General features: G+C 41.1%; 1 protein-coding gene across 5 annotated transcripts in view; it reads left to right on the forward strand.

Moving 5' to 3' along the window:
• crim1 (cysteine rich transmembrane BMP regulator 1 (chordin-like)) overlaps positions 1-21,753 on the forward strand; it is a 134,775-nt gene that overhangs the window by 90,339 nt on the left and 22,683 nt on the right. For 4 of the 5 annotated variants that reach the window (XM_061247202.1, XM_061247203.1, XM_061247204.1 and 1 more), the window contains 3 exons: positions 12,068-12,250; positions 13,206-13,403; positions 19,866-19,994. In XM_061247202.1, coding sequence (XP_061103186.1) covers positions 12,068-12,250; positions 13,206-13,403; positions 19,866-19,994 — 510 coding nt within the window. The remainder of the gene's footprint in view (positions 1-12,067; positions 12,251-13,205; positions 13,404-19,865; positions 19,995-21,753) is intronic. The other variant, XM_061247205.1, reaches the window with a different exon arrangement.

Raw genomic sequence — 21,753 nt, forward strand, 5'->3', positions numbered from 1 at the left:
ATGGCTGTCATCATTGCCAGGGGTATTAAACCGGGGCTGCCAATAATTGTGGAACCTGTTTTTTGGGGGAAAAATGTAAGACTTTGGTCGGTTCCGTTGAATCATTAATAAAGTTTTTATGAAGATTTATTTTCAGGGGTGCCAATAATTCTGGAGCACACACTATATATATATATATATATATATATATATATATATATATATATATATATATATATATATATATATATATATATATACCTATATATATTGTGTATGCCCATTGTAATGATAATTATTACTGTGATATGAATGTGAATCATTTAGTAATTGCAGGAAATGAGGACACCAAATATGCAAATGTGCAATTGTGCTGATAAGTTACAGGCCATGTAATGAATCTGTCAGCTTGTGTATCAAATATTTCTGACAGGGAGAGGGCTTTTGCGCAGGAAAGAGAACATAACTCTGGGGGACAAGTAAAGAATGGTATGACTCAGAAGAACAGAGGGAGGAGAAGAGGAGAGGAAGAAAGATAGTGATTCTGAGCTGACAAGGGGTGCTGGGGGAGAGCATGACAGATGAAGGGGGCTAGAGATTTCTTCTTGAATAGAGGATTGCCATAAAATTGAAGTGAAAGCAATGCTGCTGTCTAAAAATGTTACGTGTGTTTGTATTTATAGCTGTACATAGATACTTTAATTATGTATCAGATTTATCCGGTTCCTTTTTCCCCAGAAGTATTCACAAAGAAGAAATGATTTCATTTTCAGTGTTTATAAATATGCATTGCTCAAAATGTCAAATCATCTCATTATTTGTAGCGCACCATGCTACACACAATATAATTTCCTGTACATTTCTGTCCCTCTTGATACTCGGCACCAGAGAACATAATAATAGCTATGAAAGATTTAAAATGGCTGTTGAGAAGCTGAGATCACAAATGTCAATGTCCAGGCACTTAAGGCATTTTGGTATTCATGGACAAAAAAGTTAGACAGTAGCGAGAAAATGTGACAAATTCTTGCTAAATTTGATTGTAGCATCACTGGAATCTCCATAGTAATGTCCTAGTGAGACTGACCTGACTAGTGAGATCCTAATTTCCAACAACAGAGGTACCTGGTCACGAATGTTAAACCCTTTGTGGAGCATGAAAATTATTTAACAAAAAATAAGATTAAGACAGATATTTGTTCTCAGCAACCTTAATTTATCAAGTGATTTGTTGGAAAAAACTGCTTACACAGTAGTTCCCCAGGGCTGAGTTTGAAAACAGCCTGAACTACAGGCTAATACTGTAAAGACTGCCAAAGCTCTGTACCCCAAAATGATGAACACCAATGCGTTATGAGCTGGAGCTCTGTTTGGAGGCCACATAACATTATGTGTTACAACCCACTGAAAAAGTGTTAGTGCATCTTTCAGCTTCACATATGTCTTGATAAAATGTCCTAATATTTATGTTTAGTATAGATCTTGGGGCACTCCCACAAAAGCCACATGCAACTTTGCATGGATGTGGGTTCAGTGTAGCTGTTTTGGCGGTTTTTAAGTTGCATAGGTGTCTGTTACATCCAGTGATTTTTGGAGGTTGGTTTGTTTTTCTTCATTTTGTGTAAATTCTTTGCCATATAAAATGTTCATAAGATTCTCATAATCAACCGTTTATAATTTTTGAAGCTTATGCAAAAACATTAGTTTCAGCAGTGAGTCAGCTCTTTTAATGGCTTGTGGCATACAAAGTTAGGTGATGTACCATGTCAGGCTCCATGACGGATGATAATTGCTCCTGTGAGCTCTGTACAAGCTTGGAATGGATATCAAAACCGTTTTAGAAATGTTCTTGTTCAGCATTGGGTTTTAAAAGTAGTGAAGGATTGTCAGCAGCCAGTGAGAAATATCCATTAGTTAATATACAACTGTTTTCCTACTAGTCTTTTATGTGGAACCACAGTTAATTAAACCATAAGAGCCTTGGGAATAGGAAGGATACAATGCAAACGATTAAAGGGAAATTGCCAAATGCCTCAAATCCCTCACCATCCACTGACTGACACAAGTTATATGATTAGCATGCTAAGCCAATGACCAAGGCCTCCAACCAGGGGACCTAATCTCACAGCTTGTTCAAAATGTTATTAGAACTTTTGAAACATTACAGTGGAGTTATGTTTGGCTGTGCTGAATATTAATGCAGTGATGTTCCCACAGTGTTTTTTTTACATTGTTAAAGTGTCATGGTCTACACCTTTTTACAAAAGAAAATCTTTTTAAAGACACATTTGTGACAAGCAAAATCACACTTTAAAAACTTTAATTAAACTAATTAACGCTCTAGCAGGTGCTATCATCTTTTGTAAGAAACATTCAATGATGCCTGAAATTCACTACAGCAATACTGACAGGCATGTCATTATTCAAGGCATGGCACCGCGGAATTGGGGGTAGGTGTTTTGTTGGATCTAGATCACACTCGAGATTATGTCAAGACCAACTGTCCTCAGTCTAGGGAACTAATAACAATTAATTTCACTTTCTGTAATGGACATTCACACGCTCACTCACACCTTTGAACTTGCTAATTTAATTGTGAAATGATATGGTGTGCTGGATTCACGCTTACACTTGCTGGTAATTTACGTAAAGGAATTAAATGATAAAATCACATCCCTGGTGTAGAATGTTCACCACATAGTAAGAAATTAGTTCCCCTGAAACTCAGCATTCTCCTCGTGACGTGAAGACTACAGGTTGGCATGTTTGATATAATCCCTCTTCCACCCCTTCCAGTTGGTGAGGCGAGTGTGTTTGACTAAAATACACAGAAATACTAAAGCTGACAGTGTTTTTCAATGTTTTCTTGCTTTACTTTTGGGCCCTTGTTCATTCATCTACCAATTGCACATCTGTCTACGTGTGTTTATGAAAGCCTTCTATCGCAGCCAAAAAAATAAAAAAAGGATTTGGTGCCAATGGCTCCAAGTAGAGTCAGGGCATGTTTGAAGGAGAACACCTGGCTCATTGCGTGATATCACAATATTTAATCTCCTACGTTAAAAGTCAAAACAGAAAAGGTGCTGAGGATGAGAGAGCAGGGAATGGGTGGGGGAGGGGCTGTATCACATTTTGTTCCTGGAGTCATGTGGCAAAAATAAAGATTGTATCACCAGCTAAGAGGAATGGAACAAGGTGGAACAGTGACTTAGCCCCAGAGCTGACACAGGCATTATGATAAAAGTATGTAATGACAAAATAGCAACGTGTTCCAAGGTGCACCTGAAATAAATAGGGAAGGTGATGCATGACCGGGAAGCTCTGAATCACAGACTCTAGGTGCTAATGGCAACCTGGTATTAAATGTACAATAGGTAAGATTTTTGTGTTAAAACATTGTTACAAGACCTTTGTAAATCCCTTCCTATCATTGCAAAAGGCTCACTGACAGAGGTTCACTCTGCCTGTGTTTATAGTCCTTAAATTTGGGTTGCAAAATAAACAGTTGACGTCATGCTCTGGAGAGGAAGGCTGGAAGAAGCTCTAGTTTGTAAATGGCACTCCCCTGATCCTCCTGGGTGACTTCAACCAGAACTCAGAGTCCACCCAGTCTACCTTTCTCTCCCTCCTTACATCTTTTGACAACATTCTCTTCCCACCCACAAAGCAGGCAACCTTCTTGACCTGGTCTTCACAAGGAGCTGCACAATTTTTGTAACACCACTCCATATATCTGACCACTCCTTCATCTCTTTTTCTCTTCCACTCTCCTCTAACACTTATCCATCCCTCCCACCATCCACTGTCACCTGTTGCCGCAACCTACACCACCTGTCTACCTCCACCCTCTCATCTGCAATCCTCTTCTCCCTACTATCTGTGGAGTCTTTCTCTCGACTGTCTCCCGTCGATGCTGCCACAACCCTCATGTCCTCTCTCTCATCTTCCTTTGACTCTCTGTGTCCCCTCACTAGCAAACTAGCCCGGGCTTCCCTCCACAGTCCTTGCCTTTCTGATGCTCTCGGAGCTGACCAAACCAAACTGCGGAGAGAAAATGGAAAAGGTCCTGTCTCCCTCCCTTCCATGCCCTCCTATCATCTTTCTGTTCCTCTGTCTCTCTTGCTAAATCTTCCTTCTTTCACTCTAAAATTAACGCAGCTGCCTCTAACCCTCACTAACTGTTTTCAACCTTCTCCTCTCTTCTCGCACCCCCTCCCCCCTCCCCCCACCTCCCTCATCGCTCACAGCTGACGACTTTGTCTCCTTCTCTGAAAAGAAGGCAATTCCTTCTCCCCACCCTCTCCCCCTGCTGACCTCCTACCTTCCCCAACTCCCTATCCTCCTTTTCTCCTCTCTGACTCCGACACTTTGAAACTCCTCACATCCCACCGCCCAACCACCTGTCCTCTTGACCCCATCCCTTCTCCCCTTCCACAATCCATCTCTAATTTTCTCCCTTTTCTCTCCTCTCTGATCAACACCTCCCTTTCTTCCGGCACTATGCCCTCTTCCCTTAAGAGTCACTCCCCTGCGCAAAAAACCTACTGCTCTGAATAACTACCAGCCTGTCTCCCTTTTTCCCTTTCTGGAACGGGTTGTCTGCTGCCAACTGTCATCTTATCTTCTCCAGAACAATCTTCATGATCCCAACCAGTCCGGCTCCAAGAGTGGCCACTCCACTGAGACCGCCCTGCTCGCAGGCACTGCACTCTGCTAAAGCCAAATCCCTCCCCTTTGTCCTCATCTTCCTTGACCTGTCGGCCGCCTTCGATGCAGTCAACCATGGGATTCTGCTCTCATCGCTGACTGGGATGGGTGTCACAGGCTCTGCACTGGCATGGTTTTCTTCCTACCTCTCTGGTCGTTCATACCAGGTGACTTGGAGAGACTCAGTCTCTGACCCACACCCCCTACAAATTGGAGTCCCGCAGGGCTCAGTTCTTTGTCCTCTCCTCTTCTCACTAGACACCATGTCTCTTGGTTCTATTATCTCTTCCCATGGCTTTTCTTATCATGCTTATGATGATGACACTCAACTCTTACTTTCCTCCCCCCCCCAATACCCAGGTCACCACATAGATCTCTGCCTGCTTGGCTGATATCTCTGCATGGATGACTTCCCACCACCTGAAGCTTAACCTTGGCAAGACTGAGCTTCTCTACATCCCTGCTAAGTCCTCTCCAAGAACCGACCTCTCACTGATTGTTGAGGACTTTGTAGTATCTTCCTCCCATATGACCAAGAATCTTGGGGTGACTATTGATAACCACCTCACCCTTGATCCACATGTATCCTCCACTGCCAGAACCTTCAGGTTCTTCCGATACAATATACGCCGTATCCGTCATCTCCTGATGGAGAAAGCCACCCAGCTCCTAGTACAGGCGCTCATCATTTCCCGCCTCGATTACTGCAATTCCCTCTTGGCCGGTCTCCCAGCTTGTGCCATCAAGCTCCTCCAGCTGGTCCAGAATGCTGCAGCCGGCCTGATCACCAATCAGCCCAGGTCGTGTCATGTCACCCCACTCCGTTTTGGCCTCCACTGGCTATCCTATTGCCGCATGCATCCGCTTCAAGGCCCTAGTGTTGGAATTTCAGGCTGCTAAGTGGACTGCCCCTACATACAATCTTTAATCACTCCCTACTCCCCAGCTAGACCACTCCGGTCTGCCAGCTCTGGTCGCCTTATGGTTCCCTCTCTACGTGCACCGGGCGGTCGAGCTGCACGTTCATGCCTGTTTTCTGTTCTGGTTCCTCAGTGGTGGAATGACTTGCCTACTACTGTCAGGTCGGCAGAATCCCTCCCCGTATTTTGACGCAGACTAAAAACACACCTTTTCAAACTATACCTTAGTCCTCCCTCCTGATTTCCTCCCCCCCTCCCCTCCAATATCCCTCTTGTCTAACCCCCCAAAAAAATGTTTTTAGAAAAGAATAATAATTGCACTTATGATGACTGTTGTCCTAATTGTTTAGAAGAGCCCTTCGTGTGTATTTTACAAGTTATGGATTTGATGCTTTAACCTGTGGAAGAACCTATGCAGCGTCTGCCAAATGACTAAAATGCAAATTATATTTCCTAACCAGTGGGATCTGTAATTAATATTTATCCCTATGGGGCTGCTGGGTGGATCACCGTGTTAACGCAGTGTGGGGATTGGCGCATTAGGACGGTGTGATTTTGAAGCTGGAACATGGCAGTGTTGCCTGCAGGGCAAATTACAATTGGCACTAGTGTTGTCTAGGGAAGGGAGGTTGTTAGCTGGCGAGGATTAGCATCTCATCGTTTGCCAACGACCCCTACTGGTTGTTTGGTGCTAGTGTTTGGTGCCACCTGTTCAGGCCACATGCTCCTGTGTACTCCTAAATATGTCACTGCGATTTCAGCAGTGAGCACCTAAAATTAATATGATTTAGTGTTCCAAACAGGCGAGAAGGAGAGGAAAAGAATCGTAGAAGAAGCTCCTTTGTGAAGTCTTTTTTTTTTGGTTACATTTACATTTTTTGTTGTACTGTATAAGCACACAGTATTATGAAAAAACTGATTATAATCTCATGACCTCCAGTTCCCTAACCATAGGATTTCAAAAACCAGAATGTCACTCTTGTACCAGTGAAGAGCACCTGTACTGTTTAGCATTTGGTTCTGTGGTAAACTACTGTATAACTCAATGATCGTTAGCCTGAAATTGCCTCTTACTTGCAGCTATAAGCCAGCTGTTTCTGTCCTGGCAGACTTCCCATATAGCAGGGTACAGATGCAACGACAAGGTCAGTTGTCACTGCCTTCCTCCATTTCGTATGCACTAACTTCTCCATTGGAGATCACCTTTTCTGTGAACATCTGCGCTGCCGTTTTCATGGCAACCGTGAAAAATATTGTGCAAAATATACAGAGCACGCACATTATCTTGTCTGTACTCAGCAAGGCTCTGAAGTGGGTTAGTCCAGTCTGTTCATGTTTTGGATACCTTTCTCTGGAACGCATGCCTCCCTAGACTCAGAGCATATCCATGTGAGTAAAGTGTATGACCCATAACATTCTGGCGGGTTTCCTTTGTAAATGTTTTTTGAATGAAAATTGCACATTTATTTGACGCTTTCTTGTATTTTACCTGAAGAAATCTTGCAGTGAGTGGGAGCAGGCAAATAAGTAATATATTGAGGTGTTTCAGGCAGCACAATTTAAGAGTTTCTTCCTCAAGGCCCCTGTGTGAACAGTGTCTCGGAGCAGTTGCCGCAAGGCATGAAATAAAGAGGCAGAGCTGGTTTTTTTATTTATTACAATCACTATGGCGACCAAGGACCTCCTGATTGACGTTCACTTGTACGGTTTATATATAAATAATAGTTCTATGTTCTTTAGAAAATTTAAGAAAGATCGAAAAAAAAAAAAAGAAGAAGAGCCGTCTGACCCAATGTGAAGTAGCCGGTGTGGCGGTAAAGCACAGTAGGCATAGGCATAATGATTGGGGGACTGGTCTTGCAATTCCAATGTTTTTTCCCCTGATTCTCAGGAGGTGCATAGTACCAGTGATCATGATACTTTACCAGAATTGCTTCAGTAAATATTAATGGATTATATGCTAAATAAATGAAGATGTGTAATTCTCTCACCTGAAATTTTTAATGTAGATTGCTTTAAGCAATGGGGAATGGGGTGAATGCAGAGCTGTATCTGTAGTCATGATCCCTAATGTAATCCTCACGAACCCAATTTTGTGGTTCGTTTTGGTCTATCGAGCAGTACAGATGATGGACGCACACCTGTTACAAAATGTAGGTTCATTACAAACAGTAAGGGAGGTGAGGTTGATGAAAATGTTTTCAATATGGAACATCATTGCAAATGGCATTAGTTGGTGAGCATGAAAGTGGAATTGTGACCATGAATATTCTGTGATCCATTTAGTTTTAAAAATACTGAATAAAGGTACTGAATAAAAAGCAGACACATGAGTGTGATGGGCTCTGGTGATTCTATAATGGTATGGGGTGCATTCTCCTGATGTGCTTAGGTGCACTCGTACTCTTAGAAGACAAGGTCAATGCCAACCGATACATCATGGTATAGTATTTATTGGTAGTGTGACAGTTTTGTTATTGTATTTGATTCTGCAGCCTGTCAACATGTCAGTACCGTCCGTGCGCTCTTCGCTGTGTGATTGTTTGAACTCTTACAGTGTCTGCCAGGCTCTAAGCAAAGGCTTTGTGTGGGGGTCAGTGAGCGAACAGCGATAATGTCCTGGAAAACCCTATTAAACCAGCTACGGCCGGTTCGTCACTGTCTGAACAGATTATCACAGCCTTGTCATGGTCAATCAACTGTAATGTAGGGGTGCACATTATCATTCATTTTAGTTCAGGGATCCGGAATCCGGAAGTCCGGCATGTTGCTGCATGACCAGAGGACACGGTTATGTGTTGAGGTCAAATTGCTCTTTGCTATCTCCTGCCAGTAATAATTTGCAAGGACAGTCACAAAGGCTGTCCAGGGCGAATCCAAATAAGCTAGTCAATTTTTCAAACTAGTTTAAGGACTGTTACCAATACTGCATGTAAAATGAACCTCTATTTGAAATGGCTTCAAACAGTATCTGTAATGAATTTAGTCATCAAACAGTATACCTCCAACAGCTTCTGTCTTTAGAAATGTTACAATTAATTTTATTTTTACTGCTTAGCCGTATCTAAAGTTGCAACTTTTTTTCATCAATTGTTGAAAGTGAACTTTTTTAATTTTTTATTTCTAAACGTCACCATGGCTTAAACTAATTATTTACCATTGTTAATTTATTTTTTTCAATATATACAGGCCTCGTATACTGGCATCCTTAAGAAAAATATACATTTAATAAACAACACAGCTAATCATCTACACTCGCGAGAACTTTATTAGGACTTACTGCTGTAGCCTACAGACTTACTGCTGTAGCCTATCCACTTAAGAGTTATGATGCATTGTGTGTTCAGAGGTGCTCTTCTGCATACCACTGTTGGAATGTGTGGTTATTTGCATTACTCTCACCTTCCTTCCTTCTCCTCTGACGTCTCTCTTTAAGGCGCTTCTGTCTGCAGAACTGCTGCTCACTGGATTTCTTTTGTTTTTTGCACCATTCCTTGCAAACCCTAGAGACTAGTGTCCATGAAAATCCCAGATACTCAAACCACCGTGTCTGCCACCAACAATCATTCAACAGTCAAAGTCACTTAGATCACTTTTTCTACCCCATTCTAATGGTTGATGTGAACATTAACTGAAGCTCCTAACCCATATCTACGTGATGCATTGCACTGCTGCCACACAATTGCCTGATTAGATAATTGCATGAATTAGGTGAAGTAGGTGTAGTAAAAGTAAAGTAAAAATGTTCATAATAAAGTGCTTGCTGAGTGTATATGTTCATACATATGGGAAGACTACGTAATTTTATTTCAATAACTCAACTGATTATAATCCAGATTGCATGTACCCAACATTGGTGACCCTTGTATTTGGAAGACCTGTACACCAGCTCATTAATGCCAAGCCAGTCATGTGGTAGCATCTCACTGTATGACATGGTCAAGAGTTTCAGTTGTTGTTCAGGCATCAGAATGGGAAAGAAATGTGAACGGAGTGAGTTTTACCATGGAATGATTGTTGGTGCCAGACAATTGATCTTATATTCGTATGTATTTTGTGAATTTCTCCATTTTAGGGGGCAATTTTTTACATTTGTTGAGGCTCTATAGCACCACCTTGTGGTTTGATTGTGGAAATTATTTAGGACTGTCATCAGGATAGTTGTAAATAGACTTACTAAGCTTCATCACTCTTACTAGGATTTATTAGCTTCTTGGTAAAAAGCCACACGCCCATGCAAATTCATTGGATTATATTACTGCAAGCACATTTTGTATGTGTAGCAACTTTGTTTATATAACTTGCCTATGAGTTGGATATGAGGAGGACATATTGTACAGCATAACATTTACAGCATTTATTGATGGAGTATAAGCAAGCAAACAGTGATCACTTGAAAGTATTTAGTCCACAAATGTGTTCCATACTGTATCAGCTTTTTTTACAGCATTTTCTCAATCAAGTCCCACCCCCCCCCCATTCCCATCGATATCCATTTAGACACAATAAAATTGGTGTAACATTCCACTTTGTATTGTCTCTGGTATTTTATTTGACATTATATAAATTTGTCTCAAACATTGAAATGGGAGCTATGTATAAAAAGTGCTGCAATTAATACATAGTGAAAACAAAGTACCCTTTAATAAAAGCTGATAATCGGCACTTTGACCATATGTGAATTCTTTGATTACAAACAGAGGGAATAAATCATTAATCAGATAAAGCAGAAAGTGGCATGGTGTGTCCAAACTTTTGACTGGTACTGTATGTAGAAAAAATAATTGACTAATAGAAAGTAAACAAACTAGCACATCTTCAGTGATCTTCCTGCAACTAATTTGGCAGGACAAGAAGAAGACTTTAAAGTCCTTTTTCTCAGTTCTACAATCTACATTCATGCAAAAGGAAGTTACTGCCTTTTGTCTTTGTAGGGTAGTATTGCGGCTTCCTTTCAAATTTTGTATTTTCAATTGAGCACAGAGAATCCAATTGGCACAAACATCGTTCTTTTTGTAATGCACACAACCTTGAACAACTTTGCGTAAGTTTCGTAAAAAGTTGTCAGACACACTTGGCAGAAATGAGTGAACGCCGGAAGGTATAATAACAACTTACAAATACAATAGGGTTCCAGGAGCTTTGCCCCTGCTGCTTGGGCCCCTAAAAATAAAAATGAATCTTGTGCTTTCTATCAGTAATTGAGGTTCCTTGATTCAGTTGCTGCAGTCTTTGAAGTGACAAACTTTGTTAGATCTGAAAAGGCAGCTATAGTTTGAGAGAATTATGAATGATGCTGTTTTATGATTCTATCTACAGCACTTGTGGGCACACAGTCACTCATGCATAGTTAATGATCACTGTCAAAAAACATTTTTGGGGGCTCTCAATTTGTGTATTCAGCTAAAGCTCTCGATTGCTCTGTGGTGATATGCATCAGGCAAACGGGACATTGCATGACAAGATGAGAGCATTATGCTGTTGACGATTCCAAAACTATGAGAAAAATCACTATGTATGAGTGGGTTTGGACATTAAGGTATAGAGATTTTGGATCTTGATTAATGTTTGGTTTCATTGTTTGAATGACATTGCATGACAGTCCCATAATTATACCTTATATCTTGTATAACACTTTTGCTGTTTCTTCTACACTCAAGGACTATGTGAAAACTACCCCACTAACTGGATATATTTGAGCATATATGGTCGCTCTCCGGTTCTGACTTCTGATAATAAAAAGAAAAACTTCAGAAAAGAAGCAGTTTTCCCCTCTCCTTTTCTCTGCGCCTTTGTTCTTTTAATGTTCGGAGACAGGACACTGTCACTCGCCATCTGGGCTGGCCACAGCCAGCAGGTTTCTAATCTGGCACAGCATTACAGGCAAGCACAATCCATCAATGACAGGCCACGATCTGAGACACCACAAGTCGCAACATCTTGCCAAAATCAAGACATCATGATGCTCTGTCTTTTTTTCCCCCCTGTGCCCTTTAGATCTCCGACACAAAGATACACACACCCATGCACACACACTCTCATTCACAACCTCGCACGCACATACACACACTTAAGCACACTCACAAACGACTGTCTCTCTCACACACACTCTCATATACGCCCACTAATTTAAACAAACTCTCTGACCTCACATACTGTACATAATCTCTCTCCTCTATCTCTCTCTCTCTATTATTAGAATAAACACAAAGGTGTTTTGTCATTGACAGATCAATGAAATCAACGACCGTGGAGCTGGAGGTAAACAGATAGGAATCTAAAAAGCAATAGGCCTGCGAGCAGCTTTTCAGTGAATAAAAAGGCGATAAAAAGACGATAGATGGGGAGAATGCAGCGGGTTTAAGGCCCGCGCTGTCCTTCTGCCTATGCACCGTGCTTATCTTCTCATGAACAAATCACCGAACTGACGCTAATAGGTCCACTGTTCATCCCCACGCCAGAGAGCAAGCCCGCCTGCACGTTTAACGGCGTGGAGTACCACGAGGGGGACATGTTCCGGATGGACACCTGCCGCTTCTGCCGTTGCCAGGGGGGTGTGTCGGTTTGTTTCTCTGCGCAGTGCGGCACGCTAAACTGCGAGCACTACTACGTGCCTGAGGGAGAGTGCTGCCCGGTCTGTGAAGGTATGATGTCATCCCGCTGCTTTTCGTTCCACCCGCCGTCCTCATCTCCACCTCCAGACACATAGGATTGGTGACAGTTAGAACGGCTGTCAGTGGGCACAAAACACCTGTGTGGGCTATTTAGTAACACAACATTCACACCCGACACCAAAATATGGCAACAATCACAACGGACATTTTTCACAGACTTACTACACAATGTGCAGAAGAATAGTGTATTACTTTCAATGCACTCAGCTGTGAATTCGCTGAAACTATTTCCAATTCCGCCCCTCCTGGGAACGCACATACATTTAGATTGTTCAGCATTTGAAGCCAACACGACAAAAGGTGAAATGGGAAATTAAATTCCTCGCTCTTAAACACCTTTGTTCGAGCCGCCTGACACGCATACCTGAATCATGTGCCAGTGACACATAGTCATTAGGAAACATCAAGCATTCAAGTGGTGAATGGCTGTTTTATGATACCCGACAGCCGTGCGCGATGTGTGATACATTCTGCGTCAATATCTGATGATTCAGTCATTCGGGCTTTGGAGATACCAGTGTGAAAAGCATCAGTGTGTTCTATAAGCAGCTCTGTGGGTGAGAGAAGACTGACAAAAAGGAGGTAAAAATAATTTCACTGCCAGTGACATCATGGTTGTGTAAGTTCTGATGTTGAAATGCGCGTTTACGGTATAATAAGAATCGGTATACGGCATATCTGATGAAATGCATGATGAAATGTGTGTTTATGATACGATAACCGAATGGACAAAATGGTGGCCTGAGGAAAACTACGGATGGCCCAAATTAGAGTACTGAGTGTGTGGATTGCTGATAGTGTGTGTAGTTTTCATTGACAAAATCATTTTTTTAAAAATCAAGAAAAGAGGTAGCATACTGTAATATACTTGATTCAAACCGAAATGTTCTTTCTGTGACCTGACCCTCTCGCCTGCTTGCCGCAGATCCAATCTACCCGGTGCTGAATTTCGCCGGCTGCTACGTCAACGCGCAGATTCTGGCGCACGGCGACCACTGGCGAGAGGACGACTGCACTTTCTGCCAGTGCGTGAGTGGGGAGGCACGCTGTGTCGCAGCTGCGTGCGGGCACAGCTGCATCAACCCAGTGACAGTTCCCGGAGAGTGCTGCCCTGTGTGTGAAGGTAAATTGGGATTTTGTCTGTGTCTAAATCGTTTTCTGTCTTTCGTTTTGTTTTTTGTTTTTTTTAGAGGGGTCATACTCAGTTTGTGGGAGAGCTCATCTTGTTTGCATCAAATTGTTTTGGGTCCTTACTCATTTTGTTTTGTCTGCATCTGAATAGTTTTTCATTTGAGCCTGTTTTCTTTTGTCTGTGTCTGAATTGTTTTGTTTCTGTACTGCACATTCGCATGGACAGTACTGGCCACTGATTGTTATGTTCTAACTGAAGTTATGCTTATTCTTTTCTTAAAGTTCACAGCATTGTTATCCTCTTCAGACTGGTCAAATTTCAAATTACCCATATCTGCAGCATCTTAAATTACGTTTTAGTTTTGATCAGTTCGGCACAAGACTTCAGTTCCTTTTTTGTATTTTTTTTCAATATATGATAAGATTTACCACATTACATCCAGAGATTACGGCAGCCTGTTTATGCTTGCTGGAACAACCTCAGGCATGCATTCTGATCATTCTTCAGGGATTTTTGAGATTAGACAGCAGCGGATTGGATTCTCAACCCAATTCGGACTGGCTGAGTCTGATGGCTGTTTATATACAAATCTCATAACATAGAACAGTAAATAAGAACAAAGGTTAAATAGGTTTCATTGCACAAACAGCCCATTTAATCACCTATGGTCTAGTTTGTATCAAACCGAAGCCTGGTCTTTATTACATTATTGGCATTTGGCAGACGCTCTTATCCAGTGCGACATACAGTTGATTAGACTAAGCAGAAGACAGTCCTCCCCTGGAGCAATGCAAGGTTCAGGGCCTTGCTCAAGGGCCCAACGGCTGTGCGGATTTTATTGTGGCCACACCACCAACCTTGTGTGTCCCAGTCATTTACCTTAACCACTACGCTACAGGCCGCTTTATCTGCTTTCACCACTGCTTTCACCACAATTCTTGCTAAACTATTATTTCATACTGTATATTAATTCTTGGTGTTGGGGAGAAACACTTTAATAGGTACATTAATGTCAACCAGTGTCAACTCATTTTTGCCAGTGCCTATTTGTTCTGCTGACAGAACTTTAATACAGTAGCTCCACTTTTATGAAGCCTTTAAAAAAAATCCATGATCAAATCTACCCTGGGTCTCCTTTTGCAGAGATTAAGTGTCTGAAGTTTCTCTTCATAAATGTTATGCTATGCTTTCATATCCAGAACAAGTCAGTGTCTGTACTTTCATCAAGAGCTTCTATGTATTTCCTTTGTGTGGTAGTCTAGGACCAAACTATATTCTGGTGAAACATGAACATAATCACCTTTGATTTGTATGATACTTGTATCCAGTCATTTTAATGACCTATTTTGCTGCTTTGGTACAATGTCTGGACCTGGATAGACTTTTGTTGATCATTACACCCAACACCCATTTTCAATTGTGCATATACAGTACCTACCATACATTGTTATGAATATTATGTGCCAGGTGACCATACATATATCACATACATCAGGTTTTCTGTCCTGGGGTTGTGTTGACTGGAGCACTAGCTGATTATCGGATCTGGGCAGGGGATTATTATGGTAGGCTTCATCACACGAATGCCATATTGATCCAGCGACAGAGGAAATAATCTCAGTGGCGCACCGAGGTGGCATTTTCCACTCAGTAGCAGGGCTGAAATACGTGCATTCCAGTTAAGCAGGAGCAACAAAATTTCACTTCAAGCTAAACTGCTAAATGCCAGCTACAGCAGGTACAGAAGGTTTGCATTTAATATAATAAGACTGCAAAGCGTCCAATTAAAGTAGCAAAAAGCCTGAGGGGGTGGGGCCTGGGGTTTCTGAGCTGCTTTTAATCACTGCCTTAGGTGGTGTATCTTGAATGGAGACGGACAATCCACTATGCCCCTAGGTTATTTTGTCATGTGAAGAAAGGGCTTGCTCTCAACTTTACACTTCAATTCATCTTTTATGCGTTGGCTTGCAACAGAAGACATTATGTCAGATCTGACAGACTGCAAGCAGAACAGAGAAAATGAAGTAAATGCAATACAGCACAGCCAAGCCATATAGACAATGCGTCTGAAATATCATAAAAATTCCATGCGTATCACATATGCAATGCGCTAAAATGTAGCAGCAGGCCCTACCGTCATTAAAAATGGTAGGGTTAAAAAGGTATGTGTTGCATGATGCCAAACAGGAAATTAGTTGGTCATATGATAAATGCAGATAAATGCAGATGAACCAAACCTCATTCAGATTAATCACCATTACCCATCTCGTACCACCTATACTACCTTTTCACACTATTTACCACAAGGACGCATTGAGAAGGCTAGCTTGAGGAATGACTTACTTCTCTGTAGTGACATCTGACATCACCCCACATGATCCGCAGAGGAATTATTGCAGTGACCTGAGCAACCCTAGCCTGTTAATCCTGGAAATGCATTGTTTACTGCATTTCAATGTCAGCATGGGCTTCTGGTCTTAGTTAGCTGGTGATGTACTGTAGGCCAGCCTTAAACCTGACATGTTGGAAATGAGAGTTTTTACCGCCTGAGTAGTTTTGACCGCAAATGCTCCATCCCCGGAGCTCATGAAAATGAATGTTAGTAATTCTGATTGGTTTCTACTAAAAATACTGTGGCCTGATTGGTTCTCGCAAGCTTTATCCAGTGTTTCAGGTGAGTCGTCGAGTTTGATTCAGTGCGTCCAATTGGAGCTTCAACTTCAAAAGACAATGATTCATTCAGAACACATAAGTTTGGTATATTGGTTAAATTGTTGTATTAGCAGACACAACCTGGAAGTTGGCCAGATTAATCTTGCAATGCTGTGTCGGCTATTTTAGTCGGACGAATAGTATTGTAAGCGTATAAATGTGAGTGAGGCTACAGCTGTGAAACACTGTATCCCTCAAAAAAGTATTTATATTTTTTTATTTGGGGTTATCAGGTAAAGATATAGAGGCTACAGTTGATAAAAACAACAAAATGTCAAATTTTGTACTAATGTGATAAAATCAGTTTTACTTTCAAGGTGAACAGATCCCCACACATCATGCAACCTTGGCTTGTTATGGGACAATTTTAGTGCTCTTCCAGAATAAAGAAACTTTGCAGCAATATCTTACTTTTGGAGCTCATAACTGCTCTATCATGTCAGGAAAAACATTGTGATTGATTTTGACGCACACATGGCATAGCTTTCTATATCGACATTCCTACACGAGTCATTGGGACTGAAGAGGTTGGGCTGCTTGAGGACTGAGATGGAAAGAAGTGCCGGCACAGTATAAAACTTTACTGCTCATATGTACTGTACGGTGTAGCCACTTCTACAGGCTCCTTTAGAGTTACATGAAGTGCATTCTCTTGCTTTGGCTCACGATTCCCGATGAAACTACGCTTTTTTGGTTTTACGGCCACAATGAGAATAATAGGGGAAAGGGAAGGGGTGCGATCAATGGTCTATGAACTGGTAGGAAGACAGACAGAGAAAATTTCACCCGCCAGCCCTGGCTGTATGCCAACCATCGGAGGAAATATAAATAAAAAATGTATTTAAATATAGAAGCTGAAACTCAAAATGATGTAGTCAGGCATATTTTATTATTATTTAAATAATGAAATAGCCAAAGAAAGATAATTTGTTGTCTTTAGAACTTGCCAAAGGCAGTTTAAATTTGGCAGCAAAAAAGGGCGTCATTTTGACAACAGCCAAATACAAATCTAGAATATATTGTCATGGAAATAGAATGGTTACGCATGCCAGAAAATGAAACTGACCATTAAGATGTTCATTGTCTAAATCGGCATCAATCTTTCATCTCCTAAATAAAAAGGCCAAACACCTTGGCTCTCCATTGTCTTTTAGTGGACTACATCAGCGTTCCCTCGATTGAAATGGGAAGCACCTGGACTGGATGTGTTTCCAGCAGAATACAAACACTTATGGAAGCTTCTTTCCCCCTTATTTTGAAATATGAAAAATTATATTGTCCAGAGAAGCAACATACCTGAGCACATGGATTTTGCCCATAGGGCCGCATTCAGACTGCTGCATTTTTTTTTCAAGTCAAAGCAAAGTTTCGCTTGTTTTTTAAGTCGGTGTTCAGGCCGGCCGTGGGCATGTACTTATTTTTGATATTGGAAAATATACATTTGCTGAAGTTTAGCACCTGCCCAGGAGTCAGGAAAAAATACTATATATCTTGTCGAAATGCATATGAAGCTTTAATAATGAAAAAATATTATCACTGGTGAAATCATATTATCTTATAAAAGCACTTATCCGCAGTTTCCATGCATTCACAGTAAAATATCGCCATAACTCATCACCTGAAAACTAAACATATTTGAAAAGATTAGGGCTAATTAAGTAAAAAATGTCAAGTTAAACTTTCTGTGCGTTACACCCAATCCAAACGTAAAGTGACACAAGCAAGCGATCAGCCGAATGACACAAATAAATCAATAAAAGATAATCGTTTCAATTAAGTTTTCTAATCTGACAATGAACAGTGTGAGCATGGTCGTTTGGAGCTCAAACATCGCTAGCTCTATCTCCATTTCATTTCCATGACATTTTGCTGGTGCATCCCACCTCTAAATTGCTCCTACTGGTTTAAAACCAATGGCGATCGCAAAAGCCACTGGGAAGGAAGTTTTACTAAATGTAATTTTTCCGGAAAGGAAGAAAAGGAGCGCAAAACTGAGAGACTGCCCAGTGTTTTATCAAATTTGTTCTGATGTCATCACAGCGAAATCCTCGGAACATATCAAGACAGGTTTGCAACACGACATCACCCCCTAATCACTCACATCGCGGTATGTTTGGATGTAGATTTAGTCTGTGTTTGTGATTTGTTTTGGGTCACACCCTGAAACTTTATCTTTTTCTGGCCATTTTGGTTCGATTGTTTTTTGATGAGGAATCACTTGCTACACTGAGCTGAATGCAACAGTGAACAGAAAAAAAAAGAAAAGAAAACCTAGGAGCTAAGAGGACACAAGCTGAAGTCTCTTTGACCGAGTTCGGCTACACGTCAGCCGTGTATTCCCTAAGGATAGGGAAAGAGATAAGATTTTGACACCGCCAAAAGGTGGTGCATCCGGCCAGACACCAGCCCCCGACCCACCACGGTGCAACCCCCCCCCATCCCCCTCACCTGAGGCATGAGATTGCTGACGTCTCTGCTCTGCCTTGGCTTAATATAGCGTCCTCAAAGTCATGCCTTTGAATTATGCATTTTTTTCCCTAATTGTTATTTGTTACTAGACCTTGTTTCCTCAAGGTGATTTCCACAACCATCCCCTCCCCCATGTCGCCCTGCCCTGATGGCGGGTTACTCTGCTGGGCACAGTGTGAGTAATTACGCATACAAAGGGCACAGGATGTCAGACTTAGATGAAGGAAATCTGAAGGTTTCTGACAGTTAATACAGCATGACTCACGGACACGAGGGATAACTGATAACTCAAACTGTCGTTTGAATTGTACAGTATGCTTTGGGTGGAATTGACCCGTAGGAAAGGATAAAAAAAGGTTGAGTGCTTTTTTTAACCCCTTAGTTAATTGTGTGTTTAGTGTGAACTATCCTTTTAACAGCTTTTGCACAGAAAACATCACTGGTGGTGGTTCAGGTCGTGTCACACAAAGCTTTGTTTCATATAAATGCTAATAATAATTATAATTAGTAGCAGTAGTAATAGTAATAGTATCCATAGCAGCAGCAGTAACAGCACTGAATATTTCAGAAATGTGTCCCCTTTTGATGAAATATTTGTCCTTTAATTAAACTAATCTTAAGAATAAGATTGCAGTGAGTGCCAGTGTTTTGCCTGGTGTATAATTTGCTACATACCCAAATTAACTCCATTATCGGTAAAATAGAGCCTTTTAATCTTAATTTTGGCTTTCTTATGAGGATTGGACTTCATCATATTGCTTCAGTCTGCGGTTTTAATTCCGTCTTTTGTATTTATGGTCGTGATTACAGTTTGAATTTCTCTGTATTCATATTAGTGCTTATTACGGCACATTTTCATCTGGCTCTACGAGTGTGAATATTTTCTCGAGTATATATTTTTTGCTGTATTTTTACCTCCACCTCCAGTTACGGTAAAGAAGAGCATCAGGTGGCCTCATAAAAATAAAGCCTCATCACCTTGAGGCATTATTTGTTCCATATACTGTAGCATGCTCTTTATCTTCCTTTTTCCCTGCACAACTTATGTATTTAACTATGTATTCTTCCCAGTCATGCTAAATTTCATATCAAGGTGAAGGGTCTCGGGGAAAACAAATTGAAAAGCCTCGTCACACTGCCTGGGATTCTGTGTGCGAGGATTTAGATCCATAATAATGGCCTCATTTTCCATTAAGGGTGTGAAGTTGTTCTCCTCTGGGTGACTCACTCCCCCACTAGGGAGTGTTTTCAAAAAATGTTTTCCTTCTCCAGAGCCCACCTATATTACCATGGCGCCCCCTGCCTGCGGTCCTTTGATAAACTGCAGTCTGACGGAGAAGGACTGTTTCTACGGTTTCCAGAGAGACCGGAATGACTGCCACATCTGCCAATGCAAAACACGTGAGTTCCCATCATTCACTTAGTTTTTCCACACATGTCCAGGACTTTCCAAAGATAGATTATGTTGCTGGGAATTCCTTACACTTCTGTGTCTAAACTGCCTGCAGACTGGGAATTGCCGTTTGAAGTGATGATTTTTAAGTTATGTAGAATTGTGATTTAATTATGTCATGGGTCCTATTTATCTGACCTAGTTAGATGGCTTCCAGTTTGGTTAGCCAGCCTTTAGTTGGGGTAAAGTAAAGTTTACACCATTTGCATCATCACATATGATGAGCATTAATAATGGTCGCCTCACAAACCCCAGGACGTCTAGTACCACTACTTGGCAGTAGTTAATGAAGGCCATTATTTGAACTTATGAAAATAAATAATTTTACACCTTTCTAGGTTTCATTGTAGAGGTCTTACATTAAACTTAACATAGATTAAGGTAAAAATCTAATTTAGGAACCAATCTGCAAAGATGTATATTCAGCTTTTCCTTCACTCTACTTGAATTTGGTATATTTCCTTGTGGACTCTGAATAAACTTTATAGTGGACCCTTGAGGCACACACATACCATGTATCAAGTAAATTAAATTCCCCTGGACCAGTATTTCTGTGCTGTAGGCTATATGTCTGCCAGTGTATTAGAGCATTCTCCAATGCAGGCCTTGTCCTGTCAAAGCTTGCTATTTGAACTGTAGTGTATGCCTTTCAACATTTGTCATGGGTGCTGGCATTTACTTGGCAAGGAACCGCTACAGCATGCTTAAGCGATGACTGCAGCTTGGAATCAATCAACATTTGTCCTTAACTTTCTCTTCCAATTAAACTGGTGTTCATTTCATTTCACAATCCAAAAAATCCATAATTGTGATCAATAGCTTGCCAAACTTTGCGTAAGAAGAACTTAGCCCTTCTGGCTCAAGGAAGTTAAGGACAAATGTTGACAAACAGACAAATAGTTGAACTCCTGCCTATAGTGTGCCTTAGCACTCATGAGTGTCAAAAAGGCTGTATACACTTAAACAACACAGGTAAGGAACTGCACTCAGTGACTACTGTTTTAGACCTGTATACCAGCTCGTTAATGCAAATATCTCCTCAGCTTTTATATCATGCATACAAGTATTCTGACATGGTCAAGAGGTTCCGTTACTGGTCAGGCCAACCATCAGAATTGGGAATAAATGTGATCTCAGGGACTTTGACCGTGGAATGATTGTTGATGCCAGAAGGGGTGGTTTGAGTATCTCTGACACTGTTGATCTCCTGGGATTTTCACATGCAACAGTCGCCAAGCTTTCCGAAAAATGGTGCAAAAAAAAAAGAAAAGAAAAGAAAAGCATCCAGTGAGTGGCAGTTCTGTGGGCAAAAACACCTTGTTAATGGAACAGTGAACACACAACATTTCTAACTTTGAAATGGATGGGCTACAGCAGCAGAAGAATAATTACCTAAAATGTGGTTGCTGAGTGTATATTGTATGCTCAAGTAAGCAGAATAATTTATATGCATGTATACAAATGCAATTCCTCAGTTAATATTTTTTTCCCTGAAAAGGTGTCAATATTTCTGTCACCACCCTTTTCCGGATTTTGCATTGAGGAATGCTCCAAGTGCTGTCCGATCTGATTACATGTTTTGACAACTAGTAGTTCTCTCCTTGTGAATGGAAAGATCACACCATACAAAATCCTAAAAACCAGGGTGCCAATAATAACTTTTTGCAACCTTTCTCTCTGAGCAATTGTATTAGTATAAAATTTAAA

This window comes from Conger conger, chromosome 1, assembly GCF_963514075.1.
Source record: "Conger conger chromosome 1, fConCon1.1, whole genome shotgun sequence".
NCBI classification, from domain to species: Eukaryota; Metazoa; Chordata; class Actinopteri; order Anguilliformes; family Congridae; genus Conger; species Conger conger.